This window comes from Notolabrus celidotus, chromosome 12, assembly GCF_009762535.1.
Source record: "Notolabrus celidotus isolate fNotCel1 chromosome 12, fNotCel1.pri, whole genome shotgun sequence".
In the NCBI taxonomy this organism is placed as follows: domain Eukaryota; kingdom Metazoa; phylum Chordata; class Actinopteri; order Labriformes; family Labridae; genus Notolabrus; species Notolabrus celidotus.
In genome coordinates, this window is record NC_048283.1 from 28,401,716 (window position 1) to 28,417,135 (window position 15,420).

At 39.0% G+C, this 15,420-nt stretch overlaps 1 protein-coding gene across 3 annotated transcripts in view; it reads left to right on the forward strand.

Moving 5' to 3' along the window:
• The window catches only part of adcy2a (adenylate cyclase 2a), an 83,228-nt gene that overhangs the window by 12,594 nt on the left and 55,214 nt on the right, over positions 1-15,420 (forward strand). For all 3 annotated transcript variants that reach the window (XM_034698435.1, XM_034698433.1, XM_034698432.1), the window contains one exon: positions 1,855-2,052. In XM_034698435.1, coding sequence (XP_034554326.1) covers positions 1,855-2,052 — 198 coding nt within the window. The remainder of the gene's footprint in view (positions 1-1,854; positions 2,053-15,420) is intronic.

Below are 15,420 nucleotides of genomic sequence, written 5' to 3' on the forward strand. Positions count from 1 at the left end.
CTACATCCACCTTGAAGAATCTCCTGAAATTTTTATCAGAACTTTCAGATCTGAGTGTGTTTCAGAAAAGCTGCAGGAAATCCATTATGGATGTGGCTTCAACTTTGGTACCCGAGGCTTTTTTAGGTTTTTTTTTTCTCGAACCATAGGATGTTCTCTCAGCAGAGGAGGGTTTTCATTTTCCACATCTTCATATTGAGAAAACGAGTATGGATCCCTGAGTTGTGCATTGAAATAAAATGAGGTTGTTTGACCATTTAAGAGTTATGATTGATTTTACACAGTGTGCCTCAGTCATATGTTATGTGATTTTGTTAGAGCTGGATTCTTCTCATATCTGACATATCTAGAATTGAATATATTAATGAGTCATTGAGTTAAATCAGTTAGGTTTTTCAATCCCATCAAAAATCTCTGATCTCTAATATTTATGGCAAGCTCATGTGCTTTAACCTCTTTATTAAAACTAAAAACGCTTGGGAACATGAGTTAGGGGTACATTTGACTGAACAATGGTGGGATGGAGGGGTCCATAGCATAAGTTCAATAACCCCTTGTGCCAGGCTGCAGCTAATACAGTTCAAGATCTTGCATAAGGTCCATCTAACGAAATGTAGATTATCTAAAATATATCCTAATGTTCCAGATCAATGTGATAGATGTCAAGCTTCCTCGTGCAACTTGAGTCACATGGTTTTTTTCTGTCCTAGACTACATCAATTTTGGAATTATTATTTTAGTTCAACTTAATTCCTTACAATCACAGGTAGTAGCTTTTACTTCTCTTTTAGGGGCATTGAATCCGACTCCTCTGGAAATCCTCCAAACCTCCTTCTTTATCATTGTGGCTTAATGATGTTATGTCATTTCTCAAATTGGAGAAGATAAGTCTAACAGTGAACGGCAGATCTAACAATAAAATAAATGGAATTGTTTCTTAATTATTTTAACTCATTGCCAGTCTTTCCTCTAACCTAGACCCCGCCCTCTCTCTCTCTCTTTTTTTTTTTACCTTCTGTTTTTTTTTTTTATTTAATTAATTTTTTGTTTGTTTATGGCATCAGTTCCATTGCCATTTCACCTATTTGGTGACTACTCTATTTAGAACAATGTATATGATTATTTTACAGAGAAATTGATTTATTTTAATTTTCATTGACTGCAGAGACAATGTTCATTGTTTTGTTAGGGGAAAAAAAGACGGCATTGTATATTTTGAATTTATATCATTGTATTTTGCTCTGATTGTGTGCCAAATAAAAATATGTTAAAAAAAATAGTTCAATCAGTTACATGATTTTACTTTTGTTTACCCTCATTTTTTGCCTTTTTGCAGTTCTTGTTTCTCATGTTTTTTTTCACTCAATTCTATTTTATCCCTTTTTCATTCTGCGTCACATTTCAGATATCCACACATTTCCATCCATACCGAGTCTTGTCACATTTTCTCGTGGCTCAAACAGAATATTAAAACAATGGATGTACAAAGCTAAAGAGCATCTGTTTCATCTTCAACTGTCTGCTCTCATGTTACACCTGCAAAGATGTTTTCTTCACATTGACACCTTGTGTTCAGAGGAGAATCAGTCTTACTCTGGATTAACTGTTCCTCTGGTGGAGTCACATGTCGTACTTAGTGGTTTGTGTTTTTCGGAAAGGAAGGATAGCGCAGAGAGGCTTTCAACACCACTGAGCTCTTTCATGTTCCCTTGAGAGGTCTCTGTCTTCTAAATGTGCTATTCTCACACAAAACTTTTCACTCCCACTTTCCTAATGAATAAAAAAACACGTCCCCTCCGTCTCAAACTATCAGTCAGAATGAAACTCAGCTCTTTTATGTTGTCTCTGTTTCAGAACGTGGAGGACCACGTGGCCTTCGTAATCACTGTGCCCACAGCTCTGGCGATCTTCCTCGCTGTGTTTGTTCTTGTCTGCATCGAGTCCATCTTCAAGAAGCTTCTGCGTGTTTTCTCCCTGGTCATCTGGGCCTGCTTGGTCGCGATGGGTTACCTTTTCATGTTTTCCGGCGGGATTGTGTGTCCATGGGATCAGGTAAGACCCACTCATGTATTCTTTGTTTGATCAGTTCATATTACAGAAACATGTGGACAGGTATTTTGAAGGTATTTGAGTTTAGGAGAGATGTGGAGTTTTAAGCAAAAGGGATAAAATCTAGGCCAATGGATTTTTGAAGTTGCTGATGCTTTTTACTTTCTTCCCTCGCTTTTTTTGTCTTTAACTCAGCTGAGGTCTCCTGTGGTGAATCATAACCTCTATGGGAATTTAGCTGGCTTTAGATGATCACATTTTGTGAAACTTTCCCAGATTCCCTCATCCATGTGCATACATTTATTATTTCCACTTGTTCGGGGATGGGTTCTTTTTTACAAATATGAAAACAGTCCAAAGACATTTGCTGATTGCCAAAACTGAGATGAATCCGGTAGCAGAGAGGAACTAGAGATTTGACTTGGCTTTCATTCACTTTGTTTTTGTTCTGCATGAGTTGTCTTTTGCATAGTTCAAAAGCACATGCAGCTGCTCTCCTGACCGATGTGGTTACATAAATCCAGGATAAGAAAGTTTGGCGTGTAGGTTCTCTCCGGTCTGTACTTTGAGTGCAGTTGTGACAGTCGTGGATAAATGTGAAACAAGAGTCAGGGATTCAGCTGGCCTGGAGAAAAATCTCTCTCCTGAGCTTTTGTTTCATCTGGTGTGATATCAGACCCACATTTGAAAAAAACTCTGTCTTTTAAGTTTTCATCAAACCTAAGCTTGAGAGCATTCTGACGTTTTTAACCGGTATTTTTCTGTCTGATTCTTCATGCTGAATTAAATATAACAAGAAGTACAACCATTTTAAAGCATAGTTTGGAACAAGCTTTTCACCTGAACTGTAATAAGCATGTACATTTTAAAAAAAAAAATTCTGTCTTGAACAGATTAAATTGTCCGTGACTCTTACAAACGACGAGCCATGGTTCAAATTTCAATTATTAAATGTATTGATCCCTTCCTCCAGGCCCGGTGACAATTCCCAATCTAGTTAATCACACCCAGGAAGCATAACATTGTATAGATTATAATATATAGAAGACAAAAGAGAAACTAGAATCAAAAGCACTTATAGACGTTTGTGTACTGAATAAGTGCATATTAGTTATCAAATATGTCTTATTACTGAAGCTTTTGTGATCATAAAGGAGACTGAGAGGATTTCTGTCTTATTTCAGGATGTTGAATTGCAGTGTTTTTAGTTAATAATAAAAGGGGTAAGATCAAGGACCACAGAACCAAAAGAAAATACATTTGAGGATTTGGCTGTTTTCAGGATTTGGAAAGACTTCCACTGACCCTTTTTGCTGCAAGCCTTAAGCACCTTGAACACAACAAGCGGCAACCTCCGGTCCAAAAATATGAGTCCAATGCGGAAGTGCTAAAAACTGCAGTTCATTGAGGATCCACATACACACCAATTAAAAAAGTACAATCTTTTACATCTTTACAGACTGGTTAAAAAAATTAGTGTAGTCTCGATTTGTTGATTGGCACACTGTATCTGTTGCCTAGGAGACTCAAAGTCCACCTCTTTACGTCACAGTTATGTTGAGTTCAACATTTCCAATATGGCTGCCGCCACCGATTGGCCTCAAAACAGCGCTTCAGAAACAGATGGGTGACGTCACGGATACTACGTCCATTATTTATACAGTCTAGGGAACACAACCACATTTGTCACATTTTGTGAATAAATCAAACGCCCATATATGGTATTGCTCGTTTACATCCCAGGGGCTACTAAGGCAGTTTATTCCTTGTGTCACTGTCAGTGTAATACCACAGTTTGGGTTATTAAAGGTTCTTTGATGGATGTTTGGGAGGAACGCATGTGTCAGTAAGGGGATGAGAGAGTGTGTGAAACATGTTCTAAAGGGTAATGAAAGCTGTGATGCATATGATTGACTGCAGGACCTTCTAGTTATATTTATCCTATCTGCTAACATATCTCATGTCTCATAAATACTGCAGATTAATGACATTAACAAAATAATTAGATATTCATCATAAATGAATTGATGCAGACACATGTAGAAGTATTGCTGTTTGATTAGAAGGCCATAACAGATCATATATCACACTCACTCTGCTGAATATATGCAGTCAGCTGGTATGGAGGAAGCCAGATGTGTCGTGTGGAACTGCTGTAAATCAACTTGTGTAAAATCAATGCATGTTTTCATCCATGCATTAATCAAACCTCATAGGATGAAATATGTCCCATGTGGTCTGAACAATAGCACTGTATTCTTTGCTGCAGCAGGACTCATTGAAAACAGCACAGTACATTAGGTCTTCATCATATAAAAGCTGATTCAGTATTGGCAAGACAGATGTCTGGTGTGGCCTCATCTATCACAAAGACGAAGCTAAAAATTCACTAATTCATATGCCAGTCCATTCATTCCTTTCTTCTGCTCACTAAAAATGTCAGCCCATTATGCCATTACTGCTCCCTGACTGCTGCATCTTAACCATATTAATTAATACTTATCTGAGGAGGCTTTATGATTGACTTGTACTGCACTCTCTGTTTTTTTTTTTTTAGGCCTTGTTATCAAATCTCAAGGAAATGAGTCATTAGTGTCCAGACATTACTCTACCTCACTTAAGTACTGTATGTTCAGTATACTTTATTTATTATCTTAAGATACTGCTGGGCAAACACAGACACTGCTCACACAGTCAGTAATCCCACAGCTTTGAATTCTGCATGTGTGCTCCTCCAACATCAAGGACAAAATAAACGTAAACAAAGAGTTTGGTCTAGACCTGCTCTTTGTGTAAAGCATCTTTATATGCCACTATTATAGATCACTTAAACGTTTCATTCATGGTAAAATCACTTTGTGTTTTCTTTCTTTCTTTTGGTTCTTTCATCTTGCTATTCAGGATTTCGATATGGAGTTTTGACCAAATAGATTCAAGTCTTTAACACAGCGGGGTGAGAGTAAGAAAGCTGGGTAATATTTGTGTTCATTACCCATCCCCGATGCTGAAACGATTCTGTAATTATTTCATCAATGGATATCAGCACTACATAGAATGATCAGCACCAGTTGATCGTTATTGTCATTTTTCAAGCTAATAAAAAACTTTTGGGCCAATTTCAGAAATGACTGTGATGGCTTAGATATTATGTATATGAAAAGGTGTCACAAATGTGAACGCTAGGGATTTCAAGCCAAAATACTGTCTGATAATTATTGGCATCTATTCGAAGATTATTCAAATAATCCCCCCAGTCGTGTTAACCAGCAGCATGACGGGTTGCTGCTAGCAGCGGCACTGTCAGTGTCCGTCTTGATCTTTATGTCGGTGTTTCTGTGACGCAGCGTGGCGTGTGTGTTCAGATTTTACAGCCATGCTCAGTCTCTGGAAATTCATGTATAGTGGTGTAAGATTCAGAAACGACAAAAATCGCAGCGACTGTCGCAAATGTTTTCTTCTTCTTTTGCTATTTAATGCAGTTAGCATTCTTCTTCTTCTGTTTGCTAATGTGGTCAGCAAACATCCTTAAAACGCTCTAAAGGCACCGTCTGGCGGGAATACTGTATTATAACCAAGCACCGTGGAAAACAATGACAAATTGTACTTTTAAAATGTGAAAATATTCAGAGTAACTCTTCAATTTTTACAAACTATTATATTCGAATATTCAAAAATCATTGCCCATCCCTAGTGAACGCATTACCCTTTGTTCTGGATGAGGATGAGATGAAGGATAATGATGAGTGTATTTTTGTATTTTTAGTTTATGACTGATTGTTGACATTGGATTACCAAACTGAAATAAATCCACAAATAATTTTTTGGCCCCATCCTGAAGCAGAATTTGAAGATGTTGCGCTCCCTGCATTTAAAACTCTTCCACTGCGTTTGCTTATCAGCCAATTATATTAGTAACAAAGCCTTTGAATGTGTGGTCAGCCTGCTGTTACTGCAAGGTTTTAAGTGGATGTCTGCTCCAGAAAAGAAGTGGAGGGAGGCGATGTGAAAGTCAGAGTAATTAAATGCTCTCTGTGCTGTAGCGAGGAGGAAACCATGAGCAGCAAGGGAACGAAGCAGTGATTAGAGGGAGGGCTTCTTGCTCTCTCACCACCTCACCTGTCATGTATCGCCCTGAGCTCATTAAGGAGGAAGCTTCTTATGCCGTGTCATTCATAAAATCATGATGTTTCTAGTCAGTGGATGGAGATGTTGCTGCTTTACAATTTACAAATCCATATTCAGCGAGTCAGAAGAGTAAAGCAAATGGAGATAACTAAAGGACTTTTAACTAAAGGACAATGAGCTTTAAATAACTGACCTGGTGGTCTACTTTCAATGTGGATAGCACAAGAAGAATGGGACATAGATCGATGGAGGATGACTGAATCAATAATATTTATATAATCATATTTCAGACTAAAGTTCTCAGTATTCTTTTGCTTTGTCTCCATGCTGATCCACAATGATGTGTTCCTGGTTCAGTTGTCGTGTACAATATTAACAGAACTCCATTGACATAAGATTTATGTCATTAAATAAGTTCAGCAGACACACAAATGTAAAATATGGAATATTGCTTTACTGTCTTGTTAATATGGAATAGAAAATAAAAAGCAAAAGCTTTGGTGACGCACTTGCACCGTTCGAGTAGGCACTGAGGCCGGGACATAACAACCGGGCGTCCTGAGTGTCTGCTGTCCAAGGGTACATCATCTTGGAAGTAGCGTTTATAGGTATCACGGTGAAGCTGGAGGTTGAAGATGTGGAAAGGGGAGGGTAGGTGGCAGAAGCAGGGATGAAAGTGTTGTGCATAAATGCTACCTGTTTCTTACTGTCAGTAAACGCATGCTATGGAAAGCTTGATGCAAAACAAGTCTTCACAAAAACGTTTGATAGCTGAGCTTGTGTGCAAAGAGTATGAGCAGAAAGTTGTTGTTGGATGGAACTGAAGACAAGGTGATGTTTCTGTGCTGCTCACACCGTGGATGAAAGTTTTACTAACCCCCTGTGTATTTTGCACAAGCAATATTTACTTTTACTTCAATGTCGTAATCGTGATTTTTTTTGCTGTGTCCCTCATTATTTCAGCATGAGGTTGCAATGCACTCAATGCAAACAGCAAAAAGCTTGAGAGCATCTTTTCCCGTCCGTGCACTTTTTATAAATCCGATGTTGTCTGATGAGTAATGATTCTTGTGCAGTAAGTTACTGCTCACAGAATTACATGGCTTAGGTTCCGTGCTGCTACCCTGGAAACAGCAAGTTAAAGGTCACGCTGACAACCATCTTCGATAACTTTGCCTTCTCTTTATAACGAAAGACAGGTGCCATTAATCAAAAGTAAAACTGCATAGGTTAGTCCCTCTCCTATTACCAGTATGGGAGAAATTAGGCTTGTACCAAAGACTATTTTCTTGTCATTCAAGCAGAAAGTTAGTTAACTAATTTAAAGATAAGAAAACGCTCATTGGTCAAAATTGAGCATAATTGTATTTAATACGCGCTATTTAAGTCGTATCAATTATTATTATTATTATTATTATTATTATTATTATTATTATTATTATTATTATTATTATTATTATTATTCAACTAAACAAGGGATCAGAGTCTATGGATAATAAATATCAAATTAGTTTGAAAACGTGAACCACACCTTGGTCACGTCAGCAGAGCTAGCAGTCTTCAGCCTTCAGTCCTCCTTGCACGTTAATTGTGCTGATCATGCACTCAACTGGTCACATGATTATATGCCAGTTTAACCAAACACAGTCTGTATATATCCTAATTTTCTGGATTTAAATACTGCCAGAACAACGCCTGAATACGAGATCACCTGTGTCTATTTACATTTGGGTAATAGAGAGTCACACCATTGTGGCAGTAGCCATTAACCATGGATGGGAATTTCAAGCCAAAGTACTATTCGATAATCATTGGCATCTATTCGACAATTATTCGAATAGATGTTGCAGCGACTGTTGCTAATGTTTTCTTCTTCTTTTGCTATTCAATGCGTTAGCATTCTTCTTCTTCCGTTTGCTAATGCGGTTAGCAAACAGCTTTAAGATGCTATATAGGCACCGTCTGGCTGGAATACCGTATTACAACCAGGCACTGGTAAATACGATGACAAATTGTACCTTTTAAAATGAGAAAATATTCAAAGTAACTCTTCTATTTTTACAAAGTGAAGGAATATTCGAATATTTGAAAATCATTGCCCATCCCTTCCATTAACCAGAGATCCAGCCCCAGCCAGCAGAGGGTGGCTTCATTACAGCTCAGAGACCACATTTGACTCGCATTTAAGATAAGATAAGATAAGATAAGATAAAATATACTTTATTGGTCCCCCATTGAGGGAAATTATTTTGTTACAGCAGCTTACAACATGGGACAGGGGCCTAAGGCCTACAGTAATAATAAAATGTTAATTATTGGTTTAACTGAAACTGAATCTCTCGACTAGTGAGGGTGACAACGTTTAGATGACGAAATAAGCAAAAAAGAGTAATAATGAATGCAGAGGCAGATTTACTTTATAGTTTAGCATTATGATATATATAACTGCATAATAGTTTTGTCCCTTTTAAGATTTTTTCTGTATTAAGGTAAAGATTCAGTTTTTTTTCAGACTTTTTGGATCCAGACAACAAGGGTCAGCCAGGACCATGTCCCTCGTGTTGGTGGCCTTTTTATCGTAAAAAATCTGATGATGCCACACACTCACTCCAACGTTGTCTGTATTACTGCTGTAAACACGATTTTCAATTTAAATATTACAAAATCCAACACTTGACATGCTCAGAGATACAGCAAGGCAGCAAGAGAACAAGAGATGTTTACATTACAAAGTGCACTGTCAGTACTCTTCCAGGTGAATGAAATACCACTCAGGCTCCAAATATTCCCTCTGCTGCCACGCTCCCAGAGTTAGTTTGTTTACAGTACCCTTTCTATTTTCAGACCTGAAATCAATTGGATGCTGCTCCTCTCCCCACAAAGCCCTCTGTGTTGTTTGGTGACGGTGGAGAGATTGGCTTATCTGTGTGGTCCAGCCTCCCCCCCACTACCTCACTGAGGGATATCTGGCCCCTCCTCATCTCCTCTTTCTCCTCCTTATTTCTGTCTCTCTCCATCCCTCCCTGCTCCTCGGTCACACATGCACAGATGCACTCTCACAATCCCTTTTGAGTATACTGCCAGCCTTAATAGGCTTTGGGACAGAATAGATGGGGTAAAGGGGCACTGGGGTGAAGGAAGACGCCTGCTGGGTTATAATAGTAAAAAGGAGGGTAGATGGCAAAAATAGGGCAGAAAAAACTGATGGAAGGAGAGGTAAATGGAGGCAGTGGAATGAGGTATGGAGGCAAAGAGATGCATTGAAAGAGGAGAAGCACTACAGCCATTTTCTTGTATTTTTCAGCAGACCACTCTTATTTATCTCTGATATTAGGGTCAACCTGCACAGACAGATCGTAGTAATTATAAACCAAAACCATCAGCTATTTTATCTACTCTATTTAATTCTGCATTTTCACTACAAATCAGAAAAGCTCTCTGTTTACTCGATGTAAGTGATTATAGCTAGCAAGAAAGAGAGCATACATTTCTTTTTGAGCACACACATCACATTGTAAATCTAGCCAGTAAACTAATCTCTGCCACAGGCTGTAGACTAAAAGCCTGATGTAATCTGACACTCCATCACTATAATTTGTTTTATGAACCCCCCTTACTGTCATTATCAAGGCATTGATTAATGGGGATGAACACAGTCAACTGTGCCATGATGCACCACAAAAACATCCCTGTGCTTTAATTGTTACAAAAGAGGCTCCTTGTTTACTTTCCTCAACAATACCAAGGATAGCTGCTTGCTGTTTTATTACTGCATCAAGTGTCATTATGCAGCAGAGCTCAGCTGGTGTCTCTCCCCATGCACGTGCTCCATTATCCCCCGGTGCAGTTCCGTCATTACTCGCAGCATTGAATTTCAGAGTGTTTAGGAGAAAATAAGGCTTTCTAAACTCTAATCATATTATGCTAGATGATGTTTTACGGCAATAAGATGCTCTCTCATGCTCGAGGAGGTAAGTCAATACGGTCTTCTTCCTTTTCTGGTAAAGTGGATGAATAACAGTTTTCTTAAAGCGACTGTAAGGAGCATTCATTTTCATCTAGTCTCGAGTTCGACTGATTTTCAAGTTTTCAAGGACTGATGCTAATAATTGAGGGAGCAGTAAATGGCTCATATATAATCACATTGCTGTTGTTTTTTTTTTACATTAGATAAAATATAATAAATTATCAATAATAAAAAATAATTCTCCATGCATATTACATTCTAAAGCCTGATTTATACTTCAGCGTCAAATCAACGGCGTAGCCTAGACTGGAGATCTGTGTAGCTCCTGTGCCTAGGCAGTGGCCTAGAAACCGACGCGCACCTCCTCCAAAATATAACTAAGGGCCTGATCTACTAAGATCCCAAATAACGAGTGCTAATTTGCGTGTGCAAATAACAATTTTGCACGTGTTATTTCTGGGCGTGTTGCGGGTGATCTACTAAGACTGCGTGCGCAAATGATAACGAGTGCAAAAGTGGTGCGGACCACCCTATTTTCCGAGGATTTTGAAGAGGATAGCGTGTGCTATCGGCTGCCACCATGGAGAGTTTGAGGGAGCAGAGTGGTCTTAAGCGATAAATGAAGTTTGAAGCCATGGAGTTGGAGATCTTTGTGGAGGAGGGAAATAAACACATCGGTGAACTCCAGCAGAGACATCTCAGCGTTAGAAATGCGATTTGGGAGGCCATCTGTGAAAAGGTGAATGATGTGAGAAAAAACAGAAGATCTGCCGATGAAATAAACGCATCTACTCTACTCCAAAACGCAATCAGTGTTTTGATGGAGTTTAGAGAGCAATTTGATGAGGCTTAGTCTGCCACTCTTACTCTAGAAAAGTTAGGCGTCACTTGGATGAAGACAGTCGCCTCACTGTCCCAGGGAGCAACTTTCGGGTGAACATTTTTAATGCCTGATATCATCATCCAGCAACTGTCCCAAAGATTCACCAGCTTAAATGGAACTGGGAACATGTTTGAGTCAATTCACCCCAACACACTGCTGCAAGCACGAGATGAGGAGTTACGCAGAGCTGCCTGGCGCAGCTCAGTGAGCGCTCATTCTCCAAGTTAAAACTAACTAAAAACCCCTTGATGAGCACGATGGGACAGAATAGACTGAGTGGACATGTCATGTTATCTATTGAGAGTGACAGATCAAAGAAAATGGGCTGCTGTGCCAATTTGACTAAACTGTATATCTGTTGATACAGTGACCTACTGTGCTCTCATTATATGAAAAAGTTAAAGTGGGTGTCAGAATGATGCGGTCGCTATCCGTGGTGCTGAACTGCTTTGAATTTGTGTTGTTTTATTATTATTATTATTTTGTTCTCTTGGTTTGATTGACTAAAACATGTAGTAATGCTTTAAGCCCCGCCGTTGCGGGCATGTTGTCAAGCGATGTTATGATGAGCTTTACAGTGACCGCAGCCATGTGTGCGTAACGCTGTGCCAGTTTGCACCTGCCTTTCAAACGTGCTAAATATAGACGCAAAAACAGCGCTCGCTATCTGCTTCAGGTTTGATAGATCACACTGCGTGTGCTAAATGATTACATTTGCATCTCCTCCTCCCAGTATTTTGCGCGTTCTGATGATCAACATGTGTTCTGCATATTCATGAAGGCAAACACGCTAAATGATTTGCTAGTGCTATTTTGCTAATTTGAAAGACGCAAGTTTGCACGTGTAGTAGATCGGGCCCTATGTGTTGAATCGACGCGGACTGCAAGCTCTGTGATTGGTCCGCTCGGCAGCATTGTATTTCCCGCATTTACAGCACTTCCGGGATTCCCGTTCATCGGCCGCACATCATCCGTGTATTTCATTTCCTCCTCTCTATTCTTCCCTGTAATCATGTCTGAAATGATAAACAGCAACATGTATCAGCTTTAGATTAACATTACACGCTCTGAATTTCTGTGGAAAAGTAAGAGAGAGACCAACCTGCCCTCAAGCGTTTCGGCTGAGAATTGCTGCGCGTCACCAACACATCGACGCACAAGTGGGGCTCATGGCCGCGTCAACCACTGCTGCGTTGGGGCGACACAGAAGAATAAACCAGCCTTAATACACATGATAATCTTAGCAGGTAACATTAGATGAATGATGTTTATACCAGAAGCAATAATAAACTGCATTAAGCTATATATTGTAACATAATTTATATTTAACACTAGCCAGTAACAGTCTTATATTTGATATTCTATCATTTAGGATGGCAAAACCTGCAGTGTCTGCAGACGTTGTTTGTTAATTTTTTAATTGGCATTATGAGAACAGGCATCAGCCCCTTGCCGATTACTTCAAAGTGCCATTAATGGGCTGACTGATAAATCAGTCTATCTCTAATCTTGTTCTCTCCTGCGGACAAATGGTACCTCTTTCCTCCTTCCTGATTCTGCGCTGGTTTGCTTTTGTTGGTCATGAAGGCATCAGTATTCCTTTCAGCCTGTTTCATAGCAAGACAACAACTTCTCACAAGAGCTTTAATAATCCAAAGAGACGTTTTTACTGTTGTTTTTTTGATTACTGCTTTTTTCTTTTCATGATTCTTACATTAAGAGGCTGCAAACCTTACAACAGTGGCTGTTTGTGGCACCATGCTTCTGCTCTGACTTTGCAGGCACATAAATGTATCAAGAGTTTAGATGCTGGTGTTTTAGAGCCTTTCTGACTCAGCAGGGATTTAAATAGGTAAAAATTAGGCGCTGACTGCAGAAAACTGCTGCTACTACTTTCACACAAGTGCCATACCACAAAAGCACCACAGGCATTTTGAGTCAAATCTGAACCAGAATCAGCTGAACTGCAGCAGCCATTGTGTTTGGATCGTGTCTCACCAGCCTCAGGCCTCTTTCCATTGTCACCCCTGTTTAGTTTTCTCACCTTTATCAGTGACCAGGCACACCTCTACAAAGCTGCTTTCAGTTTTTTTCATTTGCTCCTTTCTAAAAATACCTGACCTTTTTTTTTTCCTTGCTATTGTTAATGGTGGAAAAAAGGTAATTGCATTCCTGATACTTTCCCCTACGTTTTTTTCTTTTCCTGGGACCTCCTCTCAGTTAAAAGTCTGAAAACCTTTCCAGCTCTGCCATTTGTATTCGTACTCCTGTTTCAGGCATTACTGAGTCGTGACATTGTTAGAATAAAATAAGACTGAGCCCAATTAAAGCTTGGTCTGACAGAGATTAGAAACAGTTCCTGGGTTGCGGTAATACAACTTCAATTCACCGGAGACCAACACACAGAAACACTGACAAGAACCGAGCAAATTACTGAAACTTTACTTTCACTTTTTCAGAGTCCATTTAATGGCTGCTGTTGATTCATTTGTTTCTAGTCTCAAATCTATACCAGCAGCTGTGAAATGGGTTACAGCAAAAACAAAGCTACAGACTTCTGATTAGATTGTGGTTTACTTTTTCAGCTGCATAGAGCCACAAATGCAAGTAAAATGAAACTCTTTGTTGAATCTGGACTACGGCTACTTCATGTGAACGAAAAAAAAACAAAATCCAAGCTAACCTTTTTTTATCCTGGATACTTGAAATGAAATTTTCTGTCACGCAGAACGGATTATTATTGGGGGCTTTTGGTTTTATTCAGTCATGTAAACAGCTTAAGTTAAAGTGAAAATTAAAACACAGGACTGCAGATCTGAAGAGATAAGCTCCACTGATTGTGAAAAGAGAGACAGTTGCTGCCAAGGTTTGTCTGTATAGTTTTGTATGGTCTTACATCCTGTATGCTGGCCCGGTGGTCGACCAAACCAGTCACTTCTTTCTTCTGTGTAAGAATTAGAGACTTCACTTGCCACCCTTCTATTAGACTGAGTGTGGGTAATGAATACAGTTATTATGAAGCTGCATGATTTCATGTTGAGTAGAAATACACAAAAAAGGTCACTAAAACACTGGGATGCATTTTTTCATTTCGCTCTGAGCTCACCAAGTTTTTATTTGTAGAGTCAAACTTTTAAACAAAATTGGATGCATCTGTGCACTGCATATTTATATCTGTCCTATAGGACTGTCAGCATGAGTCCAGGGCTCCAGGCCACAGTTTGTGTTTAAATATTTTTGTTTACTCTCTGTTGGACTGTGCAGCTCAATATGCACTACGCTCTGACTCACAATTTGCAGCTTCCTGAAACTCGTTGACTCACTGAGCTTAGAGATGATGAATTTTTACGCCTAACTCTGAACAGGACTTAATTGACTTCAGGTTACATGTCAAGAACGTTTATGCAGTCTACTTAAGATGAAGGATACGCTTTCTGCACTTAAAGATTAGCAGAGTCAAAAATTGAACTCAATTAACCATTAATTTGTTAATACAGGTGTTAACTTTGATAACAGGTAATCCATTATACTGTTCAACACCCCCTGCTGCCATGGGAAGGGTCGCTGCGATCCAAGTCCAGTAAAAGATTGAAATCCAAACACATCATCTCTATAAAGATCAAAAGATTATTTCATCCAGATTATTTGGCTCAGCTCAGCAGGAGCTTGTCTTTTTGCTTCCAAACAGCTCTACATAGTGCCGGCATATGGTTCACGAACAAGAGCTGGCTTTTACAGTCGAGTTACAACCGACATCACTAGGCAACCCAGCTCAGTGTAGATATCTGCTGCCACAGTGAAGTCAGGTAACACGGAAATTATGATAATATGGAAAAATGAATGTAAAGGTTTCAGTTATCCTTTTTGAAATGTACATCGACGTTTAAAAGTTAATTTTAAAAAGTAACACTGATAAGAAATGATCAATTAATTGTGTAATTGTTTGCATCATGCTTTTTATATACTGTAGCCCAATTGCTGAACAAATCCCATTTTTTAAACTTTTTTGTTTCTAGAAATTCTTTGTGAGAACTTCAACGGCCTTTGGATGAGAACGTTCAAGAAAAAACAGGCTACCATCTCGTGTCGCTGCTTGTCAGTTCCTTCAAAGATAATGCGAGTACAGTATTTTTGTATTATTCTGCATGAAGTTATGAAAAAACACAAATACTCTCTGCAGAGTTGCTTTGAAAGCTTTTCCTTCTAAAAAGCACTTTGACATTTTGCCTGCTCTGTGAAGACTACAGGAAGTAACAGCAGCAGCCGTCACTTCAAGAGCTCCTCGTCTCATCATGTAAATGTGTCACATACTTTTTTTTAAGGCAGGAAATAAATATGAAAACTTTCATCGTCAGTCACTGACGGTGGGAACACACTTTTTGATGTGATTTACTTT